Source organism: Chelmon rostratus, chromosome 22, assembly GCF_017976325.1.
Source record: "Chelmon rostratus isolate fCheRos1 chromosome 22, fCheRos1.pri, whole genome shotgun sequence".
Classification (NCBI taxonomy): Eukaryota; Metazoa; Chordata; class Actinopteri; order Chaetodontiformes; family Chaetodontidae; genus Chelmon; species Chelmon rostratus.
Window position 1 is genome coordinate 13,272,833 of NC_055679.1, and position 24,295 is coordinate 13,297,127.

Consider the following 24,295-nt stretch of genomic DNA (forward strand, 5'->3'; position numbering starts at 1 on the left):
TTGACAATTCGACAACAAAAATAGAATATTTTATATACTTATTATATATAAGTGGTGGAAGGAAATTAAAAATGCATACATGGTTGGAAACATTGGGATTGGAATGAATTAAACAAACCTGACCAAATGCCCCAAGCCAGCAACACTGAAGTGCTTTTCTTCTGCATCTAGCTGTTGTATGAAATCTTGCTAATGCAGGCATATCTGAGACACACATGCACACACAGCCTTATTTTGCCTTTAATCCCTTTTCGCATGTTAGCACTTCTACATAGCTTTGGGGATTAAAACTGGTATGGTTGGCCTGCCCTGAGCAGTGGGAGCAAAGGAAATTAGTGACTGGTAGAGGGTAGACATCCGGCTGACGTGGGTTTGCCTGTGTTTTCATGCATCCGCAGTAACCATATATAGATTGTATTTGAATCCGTGTTTCAAGTGTTGACGACAATGTAATGGTTACTGGCACGTCTGCACAGCATGGAACAGCCATGATTTGTTTGGGGAGCCAGCACTTTTGCTGAGCCGAACATAAAAAAAAAAAAAAAAAGTCAGTCGGCTGCAATTTTGATACTCCCTGTTCCCACCAGTGCGCTGACGTGCTTGCGTGTGCCGTGCTTTTCACAGACAAATGCAATTTTATGATGAAAACACATTTGCCTTTCAGTTCTCGAGATGGTAAGATGTAAGCGCCTGCATATAAATGCTAGAGCAAGAGAATAAGTCTGTTAGCGCCAGTTTGTCCACGAGATGAATTCATAACTGTCATGCACTATCCCCAATGTCAGATTGTTCCTGCTCTCCTCCCAGTATCTGCAGAAAAGAACTGCACACTCGGCTGTAAAGAAATTCCATTGCATTTCCAAAACACATGAAAGGACATTTAGTAGCAAAGTGCATCCCATATGCTTTATGTACATACATAAATACATGTACAGTCTATGTTCCTTGTTGTTGTGTCATTGTTTGCTGGTAGATATTTTACAGGTGTGTGCTCTCATTGCTTACTCGTCCTCCTGCTGGTGCTTCTCCCTCTATCCTCTCTGTCGGTTCTCTCACTGATGGCTTCAGTCTAGGTCACTTGCACTCTAGTTGTGTTTATTGGTGTGTGGCCCGGTTATTTTTTTCCATAATAACCCCTCACCCCACACGTAGGGACTGGCTTGACACATGGATGAACAGTGGTAATTTCCCAAGGCAGACATTGATTTCATTTTCCTGCCAGTCATTGTTTGACATCCCGATGAAAATTATAACTTTGACTCGAAACCTATTGCTATATTTCAATGGCTCATTTTGCAAGTGATTGACAGTTAGGGAGCAAAATGAAGGTGATTTTGCCAAACAAATGCCATTGATTGTAACAGCTGCAATAGTGGTTCCTTAAAAATGGTTCTCTTAGTATTTGGATATGCAGGAAGAGTTTGTACGTTTGTGCCTCTGTAATACCTCTTCATAATGGAGCCTCCTGTAATCTTAAAGAGAGCAAAACATAAATAATAAGTCAGAATAAATAAATTAATCTTAATTAGGATGTTTCACATGTAATAGAAACAGGATTCTTTTATGATTTTTGGTTTGCCTCAATACTGCCCATCTGTTCGCTGTCCATACACACACAGTAAGTTCACACTATTGCTCTGACAGATACAGGTATTTAATATGTTTCTCCACTCTTGACTGTTGACTCGAATGTGCTGTAAGTTCATTCAGATTGTTTTGTAGCTAAAGTCAGTGCTAGCAAAACTTGGAGTGCATGCATATGCATTTTAATATGCACGTTTTGTCTGGAGACGGCTTTGCTGACTTCACCGTCTAGACCCTCTTCTTCAAGGGCTGCCATTTGTTTGTTCTTGTCGCCTATCACTGCTCTGCCATCCATTTGTTAGTGGCTCAGCTGTGCACAGCAATAAATGACTTAAAATTGATGAAACCACTGAGACACATTGATTTGAATTTTCTTTTTAGGAAACAATTGAGCTCTCCACTTATTCATTCAGTGGAAATACGATGAGACAACAGCCTGTGGGCATGGGGTTTTACTTCTTAAAAGGTTCCCCATTGGGTAGTCAGGCAGTATGTAAGTCTGGGCAGCAGGAGTGTTGAGCTGGCCACAAGATTGCTGTGGCTCGTAACGCTATGATACAGTAGTGGGGTGTCTGCTTTTGCCTGTGGCCACATTGTTGAAATTGAATTTGGAGAGAGTGTGTGTGCCGCTGCTTGTTTTGAAGTGTTATCCATCCTATTTGGAAGCACAGTTGTCACATTGCACACCTGGTGGCGTTAAAAGCCCTCCTGCAGGAAATAGTGCATTCTGCGCCAAGTGCATCGAGCACATGATCACAAGCTGTGTGTATTCTGCTGTGGCTGTGAGATTTTATCTGCTCCAGTATTGTGTGTGTGTGTGTAAGTTTTTTACACATATTTGTGTTCAGTCATATGCATGCACACTTGTGTACAAGTGCTTGACACCACAGTGGCTTTGTACGATCAGATAAAAAAGGCCAATTCCAAGCTGATGTTGCAATAGAAGAGAACACTTGTAACCATAGTGACAGTACTTTCCAAAGATGGAGACCACAGTAGCTTTAGAAAGTTGTTACCTGAATTTTAAACTACAAAAGATGATACATGTATCTGTCAAACTGTGATAAGCCTCCACTGATGCTGTCTAGTGACATCACTTGATTTAAGGACGTGTTTGACGCCCTTTTGTTCATGTGACCTCATGAATGACTCAGCCTTCCTGCACATTGTACTGCGCGGTATTATGATGAATTGAACTGTGAAAGAGCCACGGCCTATTGCAAACATGCTTCACAATCCTGCATGCGCTGTCCGTGACTAAAACGAACATTTCTGAATGTGCTGCCGCTCTGACACAAGCCCTAGCCCCGGAGATGCTGTAAAGAAAACCCAACACTGACATTCTTTACAGATTCATGACTCACTTATCGCTCTCTGCATGCGAACACAACGCAGCTGTGGAAGGGACTTGTTTGCTGTAATGTATGTAATTTAAAAGCTTTTACACTTAAGTATTTTGAATCATGTTCAGACATTCTTTTCATTGCGGTCCGTGTTCTCGAGTTCGTCACCACATTCAACTCATGTCGCCTGCTGGAAAATTTGAGTACCATAACTGTCTGACATTTGAATCGCATGTTGATATAAATTTTAGGTCATGCAGCCGAGCCTCACTGTGCGATGAATGAGGATTTCACTTTCGCTTTTTTGCTTCTTTAATTGCTCGTCCTGCATCTCCCATCTCTCTCCGCGCTGATTCTCTAGTCAGAGCATGTCCTCTCTGAGGTAGCGCTGATTAGCAGCATCTGCGTTTCCGTAGTCTTGTGGGGCAGAAAGAGGAGGAGGAACGGGGAAGGGGGGAAAAAAAAAACCCAACAACTTGCGCCTCCAACACTCTTTCGTCATTGGCCTCTTGTAAGTGTTCTCTTTCTTCCTCCTCCCATCCCTCGCTTTTCTACTTGCACTTCTCTCTCTCACTTGCTCTCAATCTCATTCCACAAATGTTAGCCCCATTTCTCTCCCTTGTCTCCTCATTATGGAGGTGTTTGGAGGCCCAGTCTTGTTGTTGACACTGATTCTCCCCCCTTTCCCAAACGGCAGGAGAAAAACAGAGGAAAGGGATGGTTGGAGCAGAGTTGCAGAGAAAAGTAATAACAAACTGAGGGTGTCACATTTTAAAACTTTTTTTTCTGGTTTGGAGGCATACTTCATATATTAACAATAAAGGTTAGAAGCAAGTGTTCCAAGAACATTGTTGTTTTAAGTCAAATTAATCCAATCTTCTGATACTTCTGATGCAGAGTTTGGTCATGGCATTAATATATCATAATGCAAAATACGGTTAAAGCAAAAAAAAAAAAAAAGACAAAAAAACCCTCTTAACTTTAAAGGTCAGTACTCCATTAACCAGTGCACTGATGTCCAAGTATCACTACCTCTCTGACTATGACACAAATATTCACTGTGGCAAAATGCACTTGGCTGAGGAAAATTACTAGCAAGAGCTGATCACACCCGCCCACCTAATCTTCCTTTCCTCATAGCTGTAATAGACCTCTGTTAAATGGTAGCAGGTTTTGAAAGGTGGGCCTGCGAACCAAGCACAGGTGCAAATTGGGTGTAATCCCATTTATTTGACAGTGCACCTATTAGATGAACTACCATGGACAGCTACTAGTCTAGTCAGACTGGTCAGCATGCGTTGCAGTTGAAGAAATGAAATAGAGGGCAAATCATATTTGCCAATGACTTGTCATTTGCAGTCCAGCAACGGGCTGACTGCGTGGCTCCCAAGTAGGCTTGACTTGATTCAATCAGTTTCCCCTCTCCTATCTCTCTCTCACACACAACCACACCCCACCCATCTCAATCGCCCATCTCATTTGTTGATCATCAGTTGCCATTTATGTGATTGAACGTGCGCAGAGGTTGAATTGGATTGGCAAAATTGAAGAATGATTATAGGATGATCAGTCTCAAGGTCCTTTATCTTGCATGCTGCCGACTGGAGTCAGATCATCACTCCCTATTATATGATCTCTGACTACCTGTTGGCGTGAAAGATTCATGCCATCGTTTAAGATGGCTATAATATGCTCTCTGAGTGGTATCAAGTGTCTCGTACTGTACATGATTTTCCACTTAAAACCAGGAGGCATATTATTCTAGATTCCTGGATCTGTTCTTTTGTATCATCCCTTTGGAAATTACGTGCGTGTATAACTCAGATAAATGCAGTTAGATGCAGTAAGTCTGAATGTCTTTCCATCTACGGGACTTCTGGCAGCCTCCAGCCTGCAATGTTGAGTCTTAACTGTACTTGCTAGTTTACATCGACATGGAGAAACTGTTTAGTAGCTCGTCTTCACCACTTTGCCCGCACTCAAAGTTCAACCCCTGCCTAACAACTTTCCAACCCAGCCCAGCAACCAGGCGCTGCCTCTCGTTTTGACAAGCGCACAGAAATTGACGAAAAGCCGTGTTGAAAAATGCCTCTGTCGGCTCTTTTCCTCCCCCCCTTTTTTTCCTCTCCTCTCACTCTCTCACTCTCTCACTCTGTCAGCACAGGCAGGGTCTGGGAGGACAGAAATGGCTTTTTGAGTGACACAGACTGGCTATGCCATTTGCCGTGTCAACTGGTGAAAGAGCATAGAAAAGGAGGTGGAGACAAATGATGATGGCCGGGCCATGATTGTCCTGTGCCCCTTCTCGATTTCACCCGCCATCTCTCCCCCCCGAGGTCATTGAAGTCCAAATAACATTGCCACAGTGCCAGTAGGTGTAGAAATGTTTTTCACAGTGTTATAGATGGGGCTTTTTTTTGTTTTTTGGGTTTTTTTTTTTTTTACACACACACACAGAATTATTTCTTCACAGACAGAATCCTTGTGTTTAGATATCACTTGTGAAATATCCCTTTGGAGTTAAATGGAAATTCAAGTAGATAGTGTAAGCCAGTAGTGAATAATGAATTATATAATAATGTCCATGCCCAATTTCTCCCTTGGGAATCGTTTCAAATGGAAGAAAAAGACAAATCTAAATTGCTTTAGCGTAATCCAGTTTCTGATATTGTCAGTCAGTCCCTACTTATTTTTCTCCCTGTCTTTCACAAGACTCAGCTGAGTTTTAAGGGAGGAGTAAGGATTCATGTAGCACCACTCTTTTCCTTACATAGGACTACCTATGGCGCACCAACATAGTTTGTTCTTTGCAGCCACAGACTCATAAATATTTCAAAACATTATGAAATCTTAAATTGATTGATAACGCGTTGGCAGGTGGAACATGAGTAGAGAAACATCTGCTCATGTGCTCGATATCACTGTAGGGAGGTTTGACAAAGCAGGAAGACTCCTGCCTTCCATTTTTAAATGTGTTGCCACCTATAAACACTCGGAAGCCCCATTTAGATGGGAACTCGCGGTGTGTTGTTAATCAGTTGTCCTCCGCATAAACTACATCATGCTAATAATTCCTGCTAATAATTCTAGGCAATTTCAAGGTAGTTTTCTTTCCCCGCTAATATGACTGCCAGCACCCACTGGAAGAAACATTTTAAAGGAAACACACACTTCCTGTACAGTAGTAAAGTGAGAAGTGGGAGAAAAATAGAATTGTTTAGATACTTTACCCAAGAATACACATCAACCATTGTTCTGCACTTTATAACAAATAAAATACGTAATGGTTAAAACAATGAAATGCCATGAATTATATTGTCTGTCAACAGTTAACTGGTATTAACCAAGAGAATATTTTGACCAGTTAGGCATGGTGGTCCATAGATTAATTTGAACAGTCCCACCAGTTTATTATTGAACACAACTTTGAATAAATGCATTGGAAAAACACAAAGGATGAGCTAAAAGTCAAGCTAGCCAGGGCAGTCAAGCTACCTCTGACCACCGACAGCTGGACAACTGTCACGAATGAAAAGCTGCATCAAAGCTAGTACCTGGTTAATGGATGTTGGGCTATCGAAAGCAATGTTAACCAAAACTAACATCCCTACATATGATGTTAAGATGGTGACCTGCAGATTAGTCCACCAATCTTTACTGTGTACATGCCATTTGAGCACAATAGCAACTGCTTTTCCATTAAAATCGCATTCTCCTTGTTACAGGAGAATATCTGCTCTACAACTGAAGCAGTGCTCAAAATTGGTAGTAAAAACATGTCACTGTTATTTCCACTTCGCCCATGTTTGTGTTGCTGCTGTACTGCTCAGTGATTGCAAAATAATAGCCAGGCTTTATTGGTTATGTACTCCAAGGTGTATGTGTAAATGGATCTGCGGGAAAGCGACGCTGTCATTTTGAGAGGTAATGTGGCTTAATGCCCTCTCCAATCATTTTGACCACCCCTAAAATGTGCTCAATGTGGCTTGACTGCTCCCACCAAGCACTCACTGCTTCAGGCAGCGATTTGAAGATTTGGACTCTCACCTCTCATTGCTTTCCAATACCCTAGGGCCTCGAGAAGCTGGGCGTCTCAGCGCAGAACACAGCGCACCTCCGGGAACCAAGTGAGAAATGCTTAAAAGTCAAATTACAGTGTCCATTCCAACGTGTCGAAAGCTGCAATTAATTTTGAGTTTTCCACCCTCTCTCCATTGAGATCTGTAGCAGCAAGATCGTGTTGACAAAAAAATGAAAACTGTTTCAAAGTAATAACTTTCACAGAGCTGTGTGACATTTGCTTTTAACAGCCATTCAATAACTTACTGCCCAGTTCAATTTGTGTTTTCCCACCTGCACCCTCGCACCACCCAGTTAAGGGAAATTATATGATATTAGTAATATTACAAATGTAGCTCAATATTCATCGACTGGCATGCCATGTCGCCCCTCTCTTAAAAATGAGATGGATTGTAGTTATTGCTGTTATTGATTTTAATAACCAGGCTGTTAAGTCCCAATGCAGAGCCTTGGTCTTGCTCTCATGCTGCGTGAAGTCTAAGCTTTTCTTTCATCTGGATAACAAAGGATCTATAAACTAATTTAACCACAGGTTTAGCATGATTAGGCTTGCTGACTCTTGCCGTTTTTGTTTTTCGTCTTCAAACCTTCCCACACATATAAACAATGTTGATTTAGTTGGGGTGATGCATTCAGAGTGGAGGCACAGTGTGATAGCCGAAGGATCAAGCTTCCTCACAACACTATTGATCCATTAGGACAGATGGAGAGAGACTGACTATTGTTAAATCTAGTCGGTCATTACATCGCTGCAGGTCTTGCATTACTTGATGCCGCTGACCCTTTCACTGTGTTGGGAAGTGTCAAACCCCTATGGTGTCCAATTGTTGTCTGTGTTGTGGCTTTGGGGGGGGTATGACAGAAAAGTAAGATCACAAAGGTCAGTGAGCATCACAAAGGCCTGCAGGTTCCAACCAGAGTCCATTTCTTTTTACACGATTCAGCATGACCTTCCCCGCGTGTTCTTTTTAATGGGCTACAACCCCCCGATCAATGCCGAAAATATGGCAAGCTTAATCTTTGAGTATAATTGCTAAATTCACTAGCTCATTGGCTTTAATGGACAGCTCTCCTACCGTCCGTACCGTTCAGCAAATGGCAACCAGATAACAGAAGGAGGCAACATCAGTCAGTTGTTTCAGATTGTATGTCACTAGCAAAGGAATGGATTTGTTTTGACAGTACTCCACTTAAAATGCCAAGCTCAGTCTCCAGCAGAAGAACTCGCCATAATTTATTAGTTTGGTAGTGTACTGTAGGTCATTTGTAGAGGACAACACCAGCTGCTGCTCTGATCGACTCGTTATTGACCTCTGCTTTCTCTCTCTCTCCATCTCTGCTCTAATTCATTTTCTGCGAAGGCTTCGTGAGTCTCTGAAAGGCCTCCTTCGAAAGTCTGTTCTCCCCATGTTTAACCCCTTTGCTTATACTTTTCCACAGTGCCGGCAGTGTCTTAGACTATAGGCTTGAATAATAAAAGTGAGAATAACTTCTCCCTGCTTTCTTTTCTTTGTGACAGACAGGTGATGGACCCCAACAATTGCGGAGATCACTGAGCATTAATTGAAAGTGTTATTTAGGTGTAAATTAGACAACTAATCCTGACTCTTGAGATTGCTCATTTCGGAACAAATCCTGTTGAGTTGGAATACAGACCATGTAGACTCATCGACATAGTATGCATTACAATTACAATCTAGTAGATGTGGCAAGGGCAACAGGACAATGTACGTTGTCTATGTAATGTATGCAAGGTTTGACAAAGTTGATATTTATATAACTGATACCAAATATATTAATAAAACATCAATCTCAACATCATCTTCAACATCAACATCGTTTTCCTCCATTTTCCCAACAGCTCCCCCGTAACGTGTGGAGTGAACGTTGTTTGATCTGTGCTTGAAAGGCAAGTGATGCCATGATGTAATAACAGATTCAAAAAGACGAGCAGGTGACAATGCCAAATGATTTTGTCTCCCACCTGCATTTGCTGGAAGCATATCTGACTTTTCCAGCCTGCTCCCGTCCGCTTCTCCATCGCTCCCCCTTAACCCCCTCCACCAGCTCCCCTTTGTTCACCTGTTTCGTCAGAACAGCGATGCAGGGCGAACATCAATTATCTATTGATAGAAGAAAAACTCATTAATGGGCATCAGGCAGGTTTAATGATGGGGATCATGCTTGTTTGCCTGACCGTTGATGGCCCTGGCCATTAGAGAAGCCGTTTGACTTTTCCCCACCCTGCCGCCGACAGACAGCAGCCTGCCGCTGACAGTGATGCATGGGACCCCCCGAGTCGCATTGATCACCCTCGGAGAGTCCGTACGCTCATAGGCACCCATACAAACACATTCCTGTCCACTGTGCTTGGTCTTGTTCCATTGTTTGCGGCACTAATCTTTGAATCTCTGAATTTGGCTCAACTGTTACACTCTTGAAAAACAAATGTTGAGCGTTTTATTCCTACAAGATGTTTTTCTCCTAAAGGAAGCTCGACTCTTGTGTCACAGCCTAATTGAATAAGTGTAGCAACTGTTCAAAAGGAGTCTTTGTAGACTGCAGAGCCTGGCGCTCCAAGTTTAACTGCTTCTCCTCCAATTTAAAAGAGATGGCCTGTTTGCTGTAGAAACAGGTGGACAGGCTGAGGTACAGCAGTGAAATCTGCAAGAGTTGGTACTGTCCTTAGTTTGCTGTAGAGCCAGGAAAAGATTTGTTTTCCTCAGTGCACCTGCTGCTCTAACTGCAGACTGTGGGCATGTGAGGAAGTAGCGGTGTGCCTCCCAAAACTGTCCTTCTGCCACCAAACTGTTTATACAGCCAGATTGAGACACGCTTCAGCTCTGCAGTGAGCACTGTGGACAGTAATATTGTGCTGGGGTGAGGCTAATCCTCACCTTACACCACGCTGTAAATGCAGAGCTTCTGTCTTGCTCTTCAACTTGAACTCCACTTCACCTTTGTTGTTTGGCAACACCGGCAGACTGTACGCTGTGTCGAAATATGCCATAAAGGGCTTGTAAAACTCTATAATAGTTTTAAGATTTCATTTATGTATGTGTCAACACCTATAACAACACTTTTACACTAAAAAATTAGTGCAGGTTTTTTAAAACCCACTAAACGTAGGTCCCTGACTCCTCTCCCATTGCCAATAGATGAGTTTGCCTTTCCGTTAGTGGGTGTTAGCGGGTTTTTTGTCCAGTGTGAAAGGAGTATAGATGAGTGAAGGCTGTTTAAAGCTGTGCTTCAGATCAGCCCTTTCAGTTTTACTCCCTTTATTTTTCATAATGTTCACTGCTTATCTGTCATTTCCAGGATTTTAAGCAACACTTGGGTATAATGCAGCAGGTTTTGTTTCTTTCCATATTTGACATCCTCCCCCTGCCAGGCCTCACTCGATCACCATCTGACAAATAGCTGTCTGTCCTGACCCCGTGGTCCGATAGTTAATGAACCAGCCTAGTTTGGAATTGGTTGGCGCCAGAGGTTTGGCCCTTGGCCTGGAGCTTAGCTGTGCTGCTAGCTCACCAAACAGGGACAGTCAATAACCCACACACTCAGGTATGCGACCAGCTTAGCATAACAGACAGGGAGGCTTCACCTCATCCAACCTTTTTCACTCTAAAAGTCCCACTGTTGTGCTGTCGCTGATATTGCAGTTTATCTCCTCCAGGGTTTAAAAATGTGTTTTGTGTGGACATGGCGATAAACTCAAATCCCATTGCTAACCAAAAATTAAAATGCCAGCAGACTATTCTCTGCAGTTTTTATCTGATTGAATGCTTTTTGCCTCTGACAAGGATTGTAACCTACTATTGTCCGTTTTTTGTTTGGCTTCCGAGATCCCCCAGTGTCTTCCAGCACCATGTGTTATACTGAAAATGTCTTGCTGATTCAAATTTTATTTCCTCATATGTGTTTGGACAAAAAAATAGGTCAGTCATTTTAGCTGCTGTCAATAAAAACAGGATCAGTCTCACTTCCCACATTCTCCCCCCTCTGTTGGATGGTTGGTGACCTGCTTTACCCTCCGTGGCCCTTTTCTGTCGTGGGGAAGACAGAGGTCATCAGCTTGCTGGCTCGTCTCTCTTTTCCCCATGTGATAATTTTTTTTTTTTAAATTACAGACCCCATTAACACGCTATTTACATCCCTGCCTGATCTATGCCATTAGGGGATCGATAGCAGTTTGTTTAATTCATTCATTTATTCTTCTCTCTCTGTGCCCCCCCCCCCCCTCCCCCTTTTTTTATTTTTTTTTAAAGGTGATCTATATTTATAGATTTCTCCCGGAACCGACTGGCCTTTTCCCCTCTCGATTCGACCACAGTGACATGCTAACACATTTAGCCATTTTATACCAGGCATCCCTGTTGTGAGGGAGTAAGATAGTAATTAAACAAGTGTAGCACTTAGGAAAGAGGGGTCTTTTGTTACAGTTTGGTCTCCTTATCATAGCACATCACCTGAAAGAGAGCTTGTTACTATAATCAAATAGCTACCTTTTTTTTATTTATTTATATTTTGATGGATTAGGCCCATGCCCCTGTTTGCTGCCCATGCTGTGCTCTACTAACAGCAGTTTATGGACCTTGTTAATGGGTGCACTATTGATGATGGTCTGTGGGAAGATTTTTAGAGGGTGAAATGCAATCGTAGTGCGTGTGGCCTGTGTGTGTTTTTCAACCACATGACAGCAGCCTTGATGGCCACGTAAAGCGCTTCAGGTCGTTTACCCAACATACACATTAGGATGTAGCCTTGTTTTTTTTTTTTTTTTTTTTTTTTTTTTAAATATTTCCTGGTTATTGCTGTCCACACTGTCAGTGCCCTCACAAAACGGTGACAGCACTACTGTTATGTTATTCCTGCTCTCCGCCGTCCAATGACATACCTATCAACGCGCACATAGAGAATCTCACACACAATGCTACACCTAAAGACATTAAAACACTCATTTGGAGATCTTATCTTGTACGCACACGTGTTACAGGATCACCGTGGAGACAGGCACGTTCCCTTTCACATAGCTGTCAGGGCTTAAAGCGACTCTGTCACACTAATAGTGTATTTATTACGTAGCAGTAGTTGTCCGTTTATTTACTTTGCTCCCTGCTCATCTGTCATCCCGGACAGTTCGAATCCGTTTCCCATTTAGCTTTGATTAATTATGTCCGCCCACTGGGAACACCTTCACCAGATATTGATTTTTGGTTGAAATCTGATCAAAGCTGTGGACGTACGTCTTGCTTGTTGCTACAGAAATGTATCATTTGAAGGAATTCTGTGTGTCTACTTAGAAAAATGATCCCCATAAACCAGCACGAGGGGCAATATTGAGAGACGATGGACTTCTGCTGGATGAGGCCGTTCATGCCACCAAATGGAGTTTTCACGCAAGACCGGGCTCAGAGCAGCGAGGCTCAGCTTTTTCTACTTAAACCCACATGTGGACAAATGGTGCTTTTCATGTGGGTCAAACGGTACTTTTCATGTGCCATTCATGACTCTGAATTAAGTGTCCATTGAGTTTTGTTAAGTGCATCGGGAAGGTTAGGAATATGAATTAAGGTGTACAGATTATCTTATTGCTCTCCGCATTTTCATCTTTTTCCCCACTTTGCACCTCAACCTTAGGGCTTAGGATCATTCATTGCTTAGAAGAGGTTTGATCTCTTTGCCAGAGCACACACGCACACACTACACACCCTCACATCACTCCTTCAATCTTCTCCAAGGCTCAGTTTGATAAATGGCTTATTCTGCTGGATGAGCAAAGGGCTATAGGTGGGAGTGACTCAAGTCCTTCTTTCTCTTTTTTTTCTACGTCTGACTTTCTTTCTGTACCTCTCTACCCGCCCGTCTTCTTTGTTTTCTCTAACTCGGGGTGATGAGGAAGATGAGCAGATCAGTGACAGTACGAGATGGGGAGGAAAAGCTGATGCTGGTTCCAGCACTGCTGCTTCTGGCCTCGGCTTACCTCGTCATATCAGCCACGTGTGCCGACACACGATACATTTACACACATACACCCAGATTCATTAATGTGATGAACACTTAATCCCTTAACACTGAAATGCACAGTGGTGGGCACTCAAGCGGGCACAAACACACCTGCATAAATATTATCCCTGCTCTTCATTTGACTGGCTACTTTAAAAACTATTGATATTTTCTCTTTGATTTGATTTTATATACAGACACTCCAAAGACTTGAGAGAGCCCGGCTAAGTGGCAGAGTATAGTTGCCATAAAAGCAGCCACCTCCTCGTTACTTAATGAGAATGAATGAAGACATGCCAAAACATCTCCACCTGCCTGTCTCTCTCTCTCTCTCTCTCTCTCTCTCTCTCTCTCTTTGCCTTTCTCAGGGAGCGCACTCTGAACAAACGCTATGTTTGCCACCATCGAAGTCTTTAAACTTTTATGACCAGAGCTGGTAATTGGAATATGCAGTAAAACTCAGATTTAAAAAGCGGCATTAACAGTCGCAGTCGGTGAAGATTGAAAGCGCTGACTGACAGATTCATCTCCTCTGTGCCTTACATTATGCATGTGGCCTGCTCTCTCTCTCCGCGATGAGAGAATGCATAGCACATAATGTATGCGGAAAGCAATACTTGAATTGAGCTTCTGACCCGTGTGCCAGGCTGGACCTCATGGGTTCGGAAATGGCTCAAAGGCATAAGTGGACACACCTTGTTTTCCGTAGCCTTTGGTCAGTTATCCATTTGCTTTTTTCCCTCCAGGTATTCAAGATTTGTTTTGTTTGGATGCGGTGATAAAAGGAAATCCCATTGCTTGCCAATTTTTAAATTGCCGGCCCACTGTGTCCTTTCATTTTCTTTTAGTGCAGCGTTTGGCTCTGACATGACGTGTCACCTACCGCAGTCTTTTTTGATTTTTTATTTTTTTCGCTCACTTTCAAACAGCTAAGTGAATTAAATCTGCTGCAGTTTTAAAACATGCCCCGGAGCCAGGTTTCACTTCAATGCTACCAAATGGCTTTGTCTTTTGTACTTGTGAATGGCCGCGCATGTGTGCGTGCTTGCGCGCACACACGCATGGCTTTGAGTGTATGTGTATTTTGCCCTTTTTCTCTTTTCCGTCCACTGTGTCGACACAATCCCAGCGTTTATGAGATTACCAGAGCCCATTTGTGTTCCAGCGGGAGCCATCTTGGCTCGGAGGAGGCCTCCGCTGGGAACCATCTGGGCTCTACTCAAAGCAGTTTCCACTCCGCCTCCCCTGTCCTCTCCACATTCTGACCAAAGCTATTTACTTTAAAGGGAGGAGGAAGTCAAATTTCATTTGTGTGTGTGTGTGCATTTGTAAAACTCTGAAATTCAGTCTTTGGATTGAGCTCCTCGGCTCTGAGGTGGCACTGGTTCTTCACTCAAAGTGGGGAGACGGAGAAGATGTCAGAGCAGTTCCTCAGAGGTTGCAGTAATCCTTAAGGATTATTTTCATTATGATAGATTTCTATATTATCACCTTGAGTAATCACTTCTTCTCTACAAAGAATAAATATATGGGAAATTAGCTTGACTGATCTCCTTTTTTATCAAATTTATCTTATATCCAGAAGTCAGAGGCTATAACTTGATGAAGTAAGAGAAGTAATGTCTTAGAAATATATTAATAAAAACATATCAAGCAAATAGTTAAGAACAACGGAAAAGCAGACAGAGAAGTTTTCATTACTGACGATGATAGCTCAGTGGATAAACGAGGTGTTATCATTTCCATATTAAGGGCGACATGTTGTGCCAACGTTAGTATTACTCTGCAATCCTGCCCTGGATTTACAGCCTCTCCAAGATGATCTTATTCTGCCAGTGGAAAAACGGGCCTGTGCTCTCTTTTTTCTGAATCAATTTGTCCCTCTTAATTTCACATTTGACCTCTTTATTAGCCTCTTTCATCTCTTCCCCGCCGCCTGGTGAAATGCCAGTTGTCTCTTTATTCAATGCTCCTTTCCAAACTTGGTCACCTAAGGTTTCGAATCGGGATTTATTACTGGCTTCAGTCTTCACACTCTCTCATAAAGATAAATATGACAACAGATGTGGGTGGTTTTCTGTTGAATGACTAATTGGTTAAGTTGAATTGTCCTCTTGTAGTTTGGCAGTTCTTGTCGGTGTAATATTAATCACTGCTTATGGGTGCAGTGTACACTAGTATTTTTTTTAACTTGTTGAGTCAGTCTTAAAAGTCATTTATTTGCATTCAAAGAGTGGGCAGATGACCTTGATGTGTGTGCTTATCAACTGACAATCATCACTTCCACTGGGGGAACACAAAAAGTCCTCTCAGTGTGATTGTAACCTGTTGACTTTGCTGCTGTTTGTCAGTCAGCTCATGTAATTTTGCCCGTGTGCTCGTTTACTACTGACATTCCTCAGTTGGCCCATTTGTTATTATCAATGCCGCGTGCAGTCACGACACCCCTCTTGTCACTTTGTGCCGTGTTCAGTAGCAGGCTAATTTTCCTTCCATAAGGTTGGCAGTATGTGGTAAATGAAGTTTCTTCTATAAGCAGTCTGGGAAAAGCACAGGCTAATTTGTTCTGTGATGATGGAAACAGTGTAAGACCCACGTGGCTGTGATGCCAATAATTTAACTGTAATTACACCCTCCCCTTAGCATATCTTTACCTCAGTAAAACTTATTTGTAGACAGGAATAGGGACAGACAAAGAATATCTCCTTGACCTCTAGATAGCTTTCTGCACATAATCTCTGTGAAGATGACTTTTTTTTCATGTTTCTGACGTATTGTTCAGCTAATGAATGATTCCCAGACCTTCCCTGCAAAGCAAAAGGCTGATCAGACCAAAAATGGGTAATCAGAAGCCTTCCACTCATCCTACAAAAGAGTTATCCTTCTATCGCCCCCTTTGTTTTTTGTGGTGATAGTAGTTTTTGGTTCAGGAGCTTTCAGTGGTGCAGACTTTATTGTGCTCATTTTTGCAGAAGATTTTATAACAGCTTGTGGAGCAGATTTAGTCCGGAAGTGGAGCTTTCAATTTTTCTTCCAAATTGGAATTGTTCCCAGCTAAGAGTGTTGTTTTTAGTTGTCAGTGTTGTTTTATTTTTGTTTTGCGTTTGCTGCCTTTAGTGGTGGTTGTGACAGTTAAGTTGGTTCTAGCCATTCTAGCCTTTTCCCAAGCACTCGCCCACTTCCCCATTTGACATTTGGGTGCTTGGAGGACCAGTGGTGCTCTAATAGCCTGGTTACGTAACTGCTTCTGCACTTAGAGACAAAGAGAGATAACATGGGGTGAGTATCTGAGATAGCACAGAGGAAGAGAGAAGGAGGGTAAGAGAAAGCAGATGAGGTACGAGTGAACTTAGATTATATCACAGTCAGAACCAGAGAGGGTGGACAAAAGTCTTTTGTGGAGCCTTTACAGTACCTTTTTACATGTTAGAGATAAGCACAGGAATTATTGTTACATTTATTTTTTTTTTATAATAGAAAACAACTAGTTTAATACCTGACATAAATTATAGGACACACTGTCTTTGAGCCATTGTGGCATTGATTCGCTGCATTACAACTGAGTGTTTTAGTCATTTTCCACACTGCTGATGGCTTGATCCAAATGGTAACTGGATCCAGAAATCCTGAAATACATGTGTATGCCTGGGTTGTTCATTTTATGCCTAATAATAGAGCAGATTATGCATCCAATAATAAAGGCTTTTTACTTTAGTTGAGAACAAGGCAGAGCAGTTTACAAACTTAATTCCCCTCAGATTTCCCTTGTGGCTGCAGGGCTAAGCAGCCCCGAGTCTTAATCGCTTGACTTTTCCCTATCTCTTCAGCACACCTGCCCTCTCACTTTCTCGCTGACTGAGGCTGTAGAGTCCGAAAGAAAAAAAAAAATCGATTGATCCCCCCCCCCCTTTCCCCGGTCGTCCATCACTTATGAAACAAAATGTAATGAATAGATAATTAGCCTGAATAGGCAGAATTTGGTTATAGTCCATCATGGGAAATGTTGTGAGATCTTTCCTACTTTGTCAGCAGGGTTAGCTATTGCAGTGCCCTCATTTGTTAACTTAAGGGAATTGCAACTTGGGTGTCACTAATTGCAAATGATTTACATTGCAAAAAAGTAGGATGACAGTGTTTAGAGTCTTAATTAAGGTTGAAGTGCCTACACAACACTAATTTAAAGCCGCTCATACTTTTGTACAGGCCCTGGGATTTGTGCACTTGAGTTTTATTGTTTTCAAACCGACACAGAAGTTGCCTCTGCTGAATGCCGGCGGTAGTGCTTGATTGAGGATGTCTCGGAAAAGTTTGTTTCAGTGTACACAGAAATAACAGAGCACAAGACCAGATGTTCCTCATTTTGAAATCCACAACAGTAGTGAAACAGGATCTGTGTGTGTGTGTCCTACCAATCAATACAGAGCTCACAGACCTCCATTGATGTGTCTATTTAAGAATAGTGGTGTCTCCTCACAGGACCGCCCCCCAACGCACCTTCACTTCTTTGTTGAAATGGAATCTCAAACCTAATCCAGGATACAGAACATTAACTCTTTTCTTCCTCTCCTTCCTGCCCTCCCCCTCTATCCTTCTGTTCCAGGTGGAAGTTGAAGTGGAGAGCATGGACAAAGCAGGGAACTTCATTGGCTGGCTGCACATCGAGGGTGTGAATCTGTCAGTGGCACTGGTAGAAAACGCTCTGTCTAAGGTCCACTTCACAGCGGAGCGCAGCGCCTACTACAAAACCTTGGTCTCGGCTGAGGAGGCATGCCGACAGAGGAAAGAGAAGGTAGGCCTTATTTCGACGCTACTGTACTGAACGTCCTATTAAACTATCAGAGCAATGACCACACTCCCAACCGGCATAAAACTGTCTACATAATGCTTCCAAATGGTGAAAGAAGCACCGGAATATATTTACTCACATTCACTAAAGGAAGGCTTGATATCCAGCATGACATTAAGTGGTTTGTTATTTACAACCCTGATTCCATAAAGGTTGGGATGCTGTTAAACTTGAATAAAAACAGAGTGCAGTCATTTGCAAAGGAACTGTGTTTACCGACAACAGCTTTAATATCCTTCATACAGTCACGTGTTCACAAAGTGGTGAACCTCGCGCCATCCTCGCTTGTGAGCGTCTGAGCCTTCCCAGGATGCTCCTTTCATACCCAATCATGATACAATCAACCTGTTTACCTGAGGAATGATCCAAACAGGTGTTTTTGGAGCATTCCACAACTTTCCCAGTCTTTTGTTGCTCCTGTCCCAACTTGTTTGAAATGTGTTGCTGCATCAAATTCAGAATAAGCACATATTTACAAAACTCAATGAAGTTGATGATATGTATGTCAAAATGAAATAGGAAATTATCTCATTCTGTTCCATTGGTTTTACACAGCATCCCAACTATTTTGGAATCAGGGTTGCAGAGAAAGTTAGGACTCAAGATACTTGGCCTATGCTGGATGGTTATGCTAAGATGTCATGTTTCTCAGGCACTTTATAGATAAGCTAGATTGCGTCACCTCAACTGGCAGATCAGGATTTAGTTTGCTGCCTTTCACATCCCTGATCTACAGTGTCCTAGGTCTGGCTGCCTGTGGACATATTTTAGTCTGAGCTGCATAAAACTGAGAGGGGCCGTGTTTTGGTTAGGTGTGGCGATGAGGTAAAGATGCAATCAACAGGAATGATGACCCTTCAGAACTCAGGGGAGAAAATATAAGAAGCAGTTTGCTCCAATAAGAGGACCGGCAGTCGCATCCTTTCAGGCACCTCTTCTCTCGACAGCAACTATTCTCTCTTGTAAACTTCCTCACAATGCCCTTGTCAAAGGCAAAGCCCATCCCCCTCACCAGCCTGACAGCCAATTAGGACAGGTGGTGCCGTGACCTTCGGCTTCCATTAATACAAAACTAAGCTTTTTTTATCACACCGGAAAGCGCCAGTCTGAGAGGAAGGCAGAGGAGGACACATCAATATATCTAGCGTGACACCCCATTCAATCACAAGAAGCAACAGCAAGTTGTGTATTAATGTACTGTATTAAAAGCATGCAGGCAGCACCGACAGTAAAGGCTACAATAATGTGGAAATGCTCCATCTGGGCTTGAGAATAGCCACATATTTGCCATTATCATTGAGGCTTCCTTTCCTCAATGGGAGTCCTTTGATGGATGGAGGCCTCTCTCACACTGATCCTGATCTCGCCCTGCATTTTCATTATGGCTCCACGAGTCACCCCTGCCAGATGCATGAAGTGCCCGGCCAGCTGTCACCCTTGTCCTCTTCCTCTCTATCTCTGTAACGTATTTCTTTTACCCTCTTTCTCCCTCCCTCCTCCTCCTCTCCCATTCTCTCTCTTCCACTCACTTTTGCCTATTTGGGTCTTTTAGGAGACACAAATGCCTCCTCTCCCCATATAAACGTGATGTATTGCTGGAGCCAAGAAGGGACTGTGTTCTTTTTCCCTTCTCCGAATCCATCATGCTCGCAGTCAGTGTGCTCCTCCTCGTCTTTCTTGCTCTGAGCTTCCCTCTTTTTCTCACAGCTACTCTCCATCTGTGTCTTCCTTTTCTCAAAACGGTGAAAGAGAGAGCTAAAGAGCCGGAGAGTGCTGCGCAGGTGAACCTATGGTCAAAAACAAAAAAACAATCTCGCCAGTGATGTGAGCACACCGACCCTGCCACATTGAATCTAGCCGCAGCAGGAAGGCACATTCCTGACACCTCTGATGACAATTTCACTACCGGTTTCCGACCCCCTTTGCTGCGTCAAGACAGATTGACTTTCTCCGCAAGGTTTTGACTTGAGCCAACCTGAGTGCGGACAGGGCCGAGAGGAAAGACGACAGAATGGGGCCCGAGTGGAACAGACAGACAGTGATTATGTTTGATCTTAGTTTGCCACAGGCACCGGTGCACAGATCAACCACAGCCTGATTTGTTTGTGTGTGGGTGTGTGTAGTGGAGGGTGTTGTGTTAGTGGAGCGCAGGGCAGTCAGTTGCACGTGTGTGTGAATGCATGGTATGCAACTTGAAGGCAGATATGAGGTGGGGCTTGGTGTTCTAATTAACCCGGAGAGACCATCTTGAGAAAAGCTGAGAGCTTGGCAATTTTTTTTTTTCTGTCTTTCTCTTTTGAAGTCGTGGCTGGTCTTTGTCTGCGTGTAGGCTGAGGCAAGGTAGGGTAGATCCCCGTCCCTCTCTTCCTCTTTTCTCAGTGCCCCCTCTTTATTGTCCCTACGGCTGTGGATATGGAAGACATCAGTGGGTACTGCTGTGTCAGGCGCCCCTACAAGAAAAACAAGGTTGTCGTAATGAAGTGCTGTCGGGAGGTTGTGTGTACGCGGACACACGCACACTCATTAAAGAAAACTTTGCGTTGGTGGTCCAGCAGGGACAACAAGGGGGGGACTGAGGCTTTCTGCAGGAGCATCCTGAACCAAAACTGCTTAGTTCGAGTGACTTAAGTGAATATGAGTTTTTGCTACAATGAGACCAGTGGGACAAAGTGATTGTCTTCTAAATGAAGCATTCCAAAGGGTGCGAAGAGGAGCCTTATATAGAGCTCAGCATGTTTTCATCTCGCGTATCAGCATCTCTTGGAACAATATTTGGATCCTCGCAGCAAACCCATTCTCCCCACACATGCATGAGGCTCAAAACGTGGCCCGGGCACATTCCTAATTCTGTTCCCAATTACGGTTATTTATGGCTAAGCTATTGTTTACATAAATCTCTTTAAAGCGTGTCGCCCTGTCAGAACCTATTGTCATGCTTTCAGTGCTGACATTTACATGATTCAGCTATAAGGCAGACACCGTATTAACTTATTTCATGTTTTAACAATGAGTCGGTTGTTGCCAAGCAGTGCAGATGCCCTCTCCTTCAATCTCTTGCCTGGCTTTTGCAAAGCATTCTTGTGTATATTTGGATTCTCCGAGGGGTAGGAAAACAAATTCTTGCTTACCAGGCATCTCTGTAAACAAGACTTGTTGCAAAAACACTGCATTTTGTCATTGTAATATGAGACAGCTCATTGCAGCTATTCATGTGATGTTCCAGTATTCCCATGCTGCAGCTGAGAGAAATAAATTTGACAAGATAGCAGCAGTTTGGCTCAAAGTGGATTGGGAGCAGAGATTTTTCGACTGCGGAGACATTGGCTGTAGCTTTCCCCGGAGGACGAACAGGTGTGGTTCGTCAATAGCTGGTTGTGCCTCAAGAGACTCTTAAATGTATTTATTTATTTATTTATTTTTGAAGACTCTGGGTAATGAGAGGGAAATCAATTTATACTCCCAGAAGCACTTGTTTCTTCTCATTCTCTGCAAGCCAGAGCTTTTAACCATTCACCAATGTGAATGATTTTTTTTTTTCTAGTGTATTTTCTGTTAATATTAACTCATTCAACTTGAAAGAAATGCAACCCAATAGCTGTAAACAGGCAGAGGAAGGAAACATGGCAGTAATTGGAGTGGCCCAATTATGAAGAGGTGAATCAACAATCAGCCCTCAATAATAATAACCAGAGTGTGCTTTCTGTTGAGCAAGGGTTTTTTTTTTTTCCTGTAATTACCCAACCTTGAAGGAGATTAACACACTCCGATGGGTCTCGGAGTGGGAGAGAGGAAGAAGAAAAAGAGAGAGTGGAGAAAGAAAGAGGATATGACAACCCCTGTTAAAGATATTTCATGTCACGCGACTCTCCTCTTTTCATCACTGTCCGCCCCTTTCCTTCAATCCTGCTCAGCCCTCGTCACAGACCAGTGTCTTCCTTTTAACCTCTTCAGTCTCCTCGCATCCTTATGCTCACCCTCTTCACTCGCTGCCCCCTCTTTTTTTTTTTTTTATCCTTTCCTCCCTTAGCTAATCATCATTGAATCCCTTCTTATTAACCGGATTAATGCCTTCTCAGCTGCCCTGTGTCATGCCCTTGTTCCTCTTTGCTGCTTTTCAATGTTTGGATCATGCGGGACGTTTCCTTCCTCGGCCTGGACTCTGAGAGTGTCAAAGTGAGTCAGGAAGCGACATCATTTGTACCCTTTTTGAGGGGAAAAACATCCCTTAGAAGCATAAACCCAGGATCCGGTGCTGCTGTTCCCTATACTTCACCCGTCCATCAACGACACTCATCAAAGCGCTTGAAGCAGCATCGTTTTGACATTGAGCTTGGTGACGTGTCCTTGGCGGAGACTGATTGAAGTACATAATCTTATTTCAGCTTTCTCTTCTTTTTGGGTGGAATCCAGAGTTGCAAGTACAGTCGTCTTGACTGTCCCTTTGCCCAAAGGCCTGTTTGCAAGTACACTTTAGCACATGGCTCAGGCCGACCAGTTTTGTACTGGAAAGCAAATCGCCGCGGCTGGATTTGCTGTGATTGGCTGACTAGCATTGTAAGCATGTCTGATTATATCGGTACGTTGCAATTTTTTCCTCCCTTCATTTCACTTCCGTTGCCTCTGGCTCGCTCTCTCGAGGGTCACGCAGCTTGCCTCGCAAGCCAAATATTTCGACAGCTAACCAGAAATCCCCACCCCCAACCCACCCGTCCTTTATATATGATTTCTCACTGTTTTCAACGATTGTGCAAAAAGCAACATCTCCCTGTCCTCCTATCTAAGCTGTGTCTTCTCAGCAGTCAGCACATCACACACCTGGCTACACAGGAACACGCTGTGGATGAATCAAGATAATTGGGCTTTTAGCAAAGCTAATAGGCTTGTGTCTCTGAGTTCAGGCTGGAGGAAGTTTACCTCTGGTGGACAGGATTCACTCTCAAGGATTAGTTATGGTTTGTGTTCTGTCCTGTTCCAATAATAGCATTTCTATGAAAATCCACACAGTATTGCACGTTTTACCTGGAGCGATTTCCATTGAGTAAATTTGGTGGAAACACATGATTTGCACAATGAAGGACCATTTGGTGTTTTGCATGTGGCCTGCTGATTCTCGGCCTTTGTACAATTACATACATGCGGCCTTGTTTGGTTTTCATGGATGACAGTCCATTTTCTATTAATATCATTCTCAATGCTTTCCTAAGGCCCGAAGCCATTGAAACACTTTCAGGGTTGCAATCTTTTTCTCTTCCCCTTCCCATTTTTCTTGGCCTCTCATTGTGAAATAACCTGTGGCAGTCACCTGGCAATATCATGGAAAAAAGCTGGGGATTAATAATAAAGCAGCTCATTTATGGGGGCTTTGAGTGAAGTAACAAAGTAAATTTGACTCACTCTGTTGCTGTCTCTACCCACTGTTTCACTAATTTAGGTCTCTTTTAGCCAAATCCCATCACTGCTCCTGCGAACTATCTCCTCTTAGCTTCTTAGTGTCAACCCTTTTGGTGTTAGTCCCTGGCTGTCCTCACTCTGCAGAGAGATGTTTGGCGCACATGAAATCGTTACTGTTATTGCTTTTCAGATTGCATTAGGCCTTGTGAAGAATTGAGCCTTAATTGCGTTCTGGGGCAGGAAGGATGATTGCACCTCCCATCTATTGCTTACTGCTGTCAGCGTCGCCTTGTGATTTAACAAATGGAAGCAGTATGGTGTCGAGACAGGAACAACGTCCGTGACAATCAGAGAAAGTGATATTAAATTAATGACCGAGCTAGATTCATGTCCAGTCCTTTTGAGAGGTAGCAGGAATGCTTGCTGAGGAAACTGCTTCTCATGCCTGGATGAAAATGAAAGAGGAAGTTATTGTTAAGCAAAGTGCCCAAGTTTCAAGATTTACTAGCCACTTCAGAGATTTCTTCTGTGTTTTTCCTTATGCCCCCCTTCTTCCCCATTCCAGTCATCACAGAAAATGCTAGTGCAACTCCCATGTCACTCTGTTATGTTAAAATCCTTTGTTGCTGCAGTTGCGGTCACGTTTAAACATTGATATTGCATGGTCTATTGGTAGATAAAGCCTTTTAAAACGAGTCAGGTAATGCCAGAGAGGTTCCTTTGATTACACATTATACGTAAAAACTTAAACACATGGATTTCCATTAAATTATTTGGTTCTTAATTCTTGGTTTCTCTGTTTGCAGCACGCTCTCCCCTGTAGGCTTTTGAATGGAATAGTGAGATAAAAGAAAAGCTTTACTTAATATACTGTAATATATCTTGCAGATTTGCAGGTTATATTCTCAGGGTCACAAGCGTGCACAGCTTGTTTGCATTTCCTCAGATGCTTTTTGGAACAGTTTCAGAACAGTCCATTGTGAGGCTTTAAATGGGTGAACTTTGAATAAAAAAGAAAGGCACTTTGTCTGGTCATATGGTGCCA

At 43.0% G+C, this 24,295-nt stretch overlaps 1 protein-coding gene across 1 annotated transcript in view; it reads left to right on the top strand.

Moving 5' to 3' along the window:
• Window positions 1-24,295, top strand: part of snd1 (staphylococcal nuclease and tudor domain containing 1) — a 165,756-nt gene that overhangs the window by 86,998 nt on the left and 54,463 nt on the right. Inside the window, exon 17 of the mRNA XM_041963789.1 lies at window positions 17,614-17,802. Coding sequence (XP_041819723.1) covers window positions 17,614-17,802 — 189 coding nt within the window. The remainder of the gene's footprint in view (window positions 1-17,613; window positions 17,803-24,295) is intronic.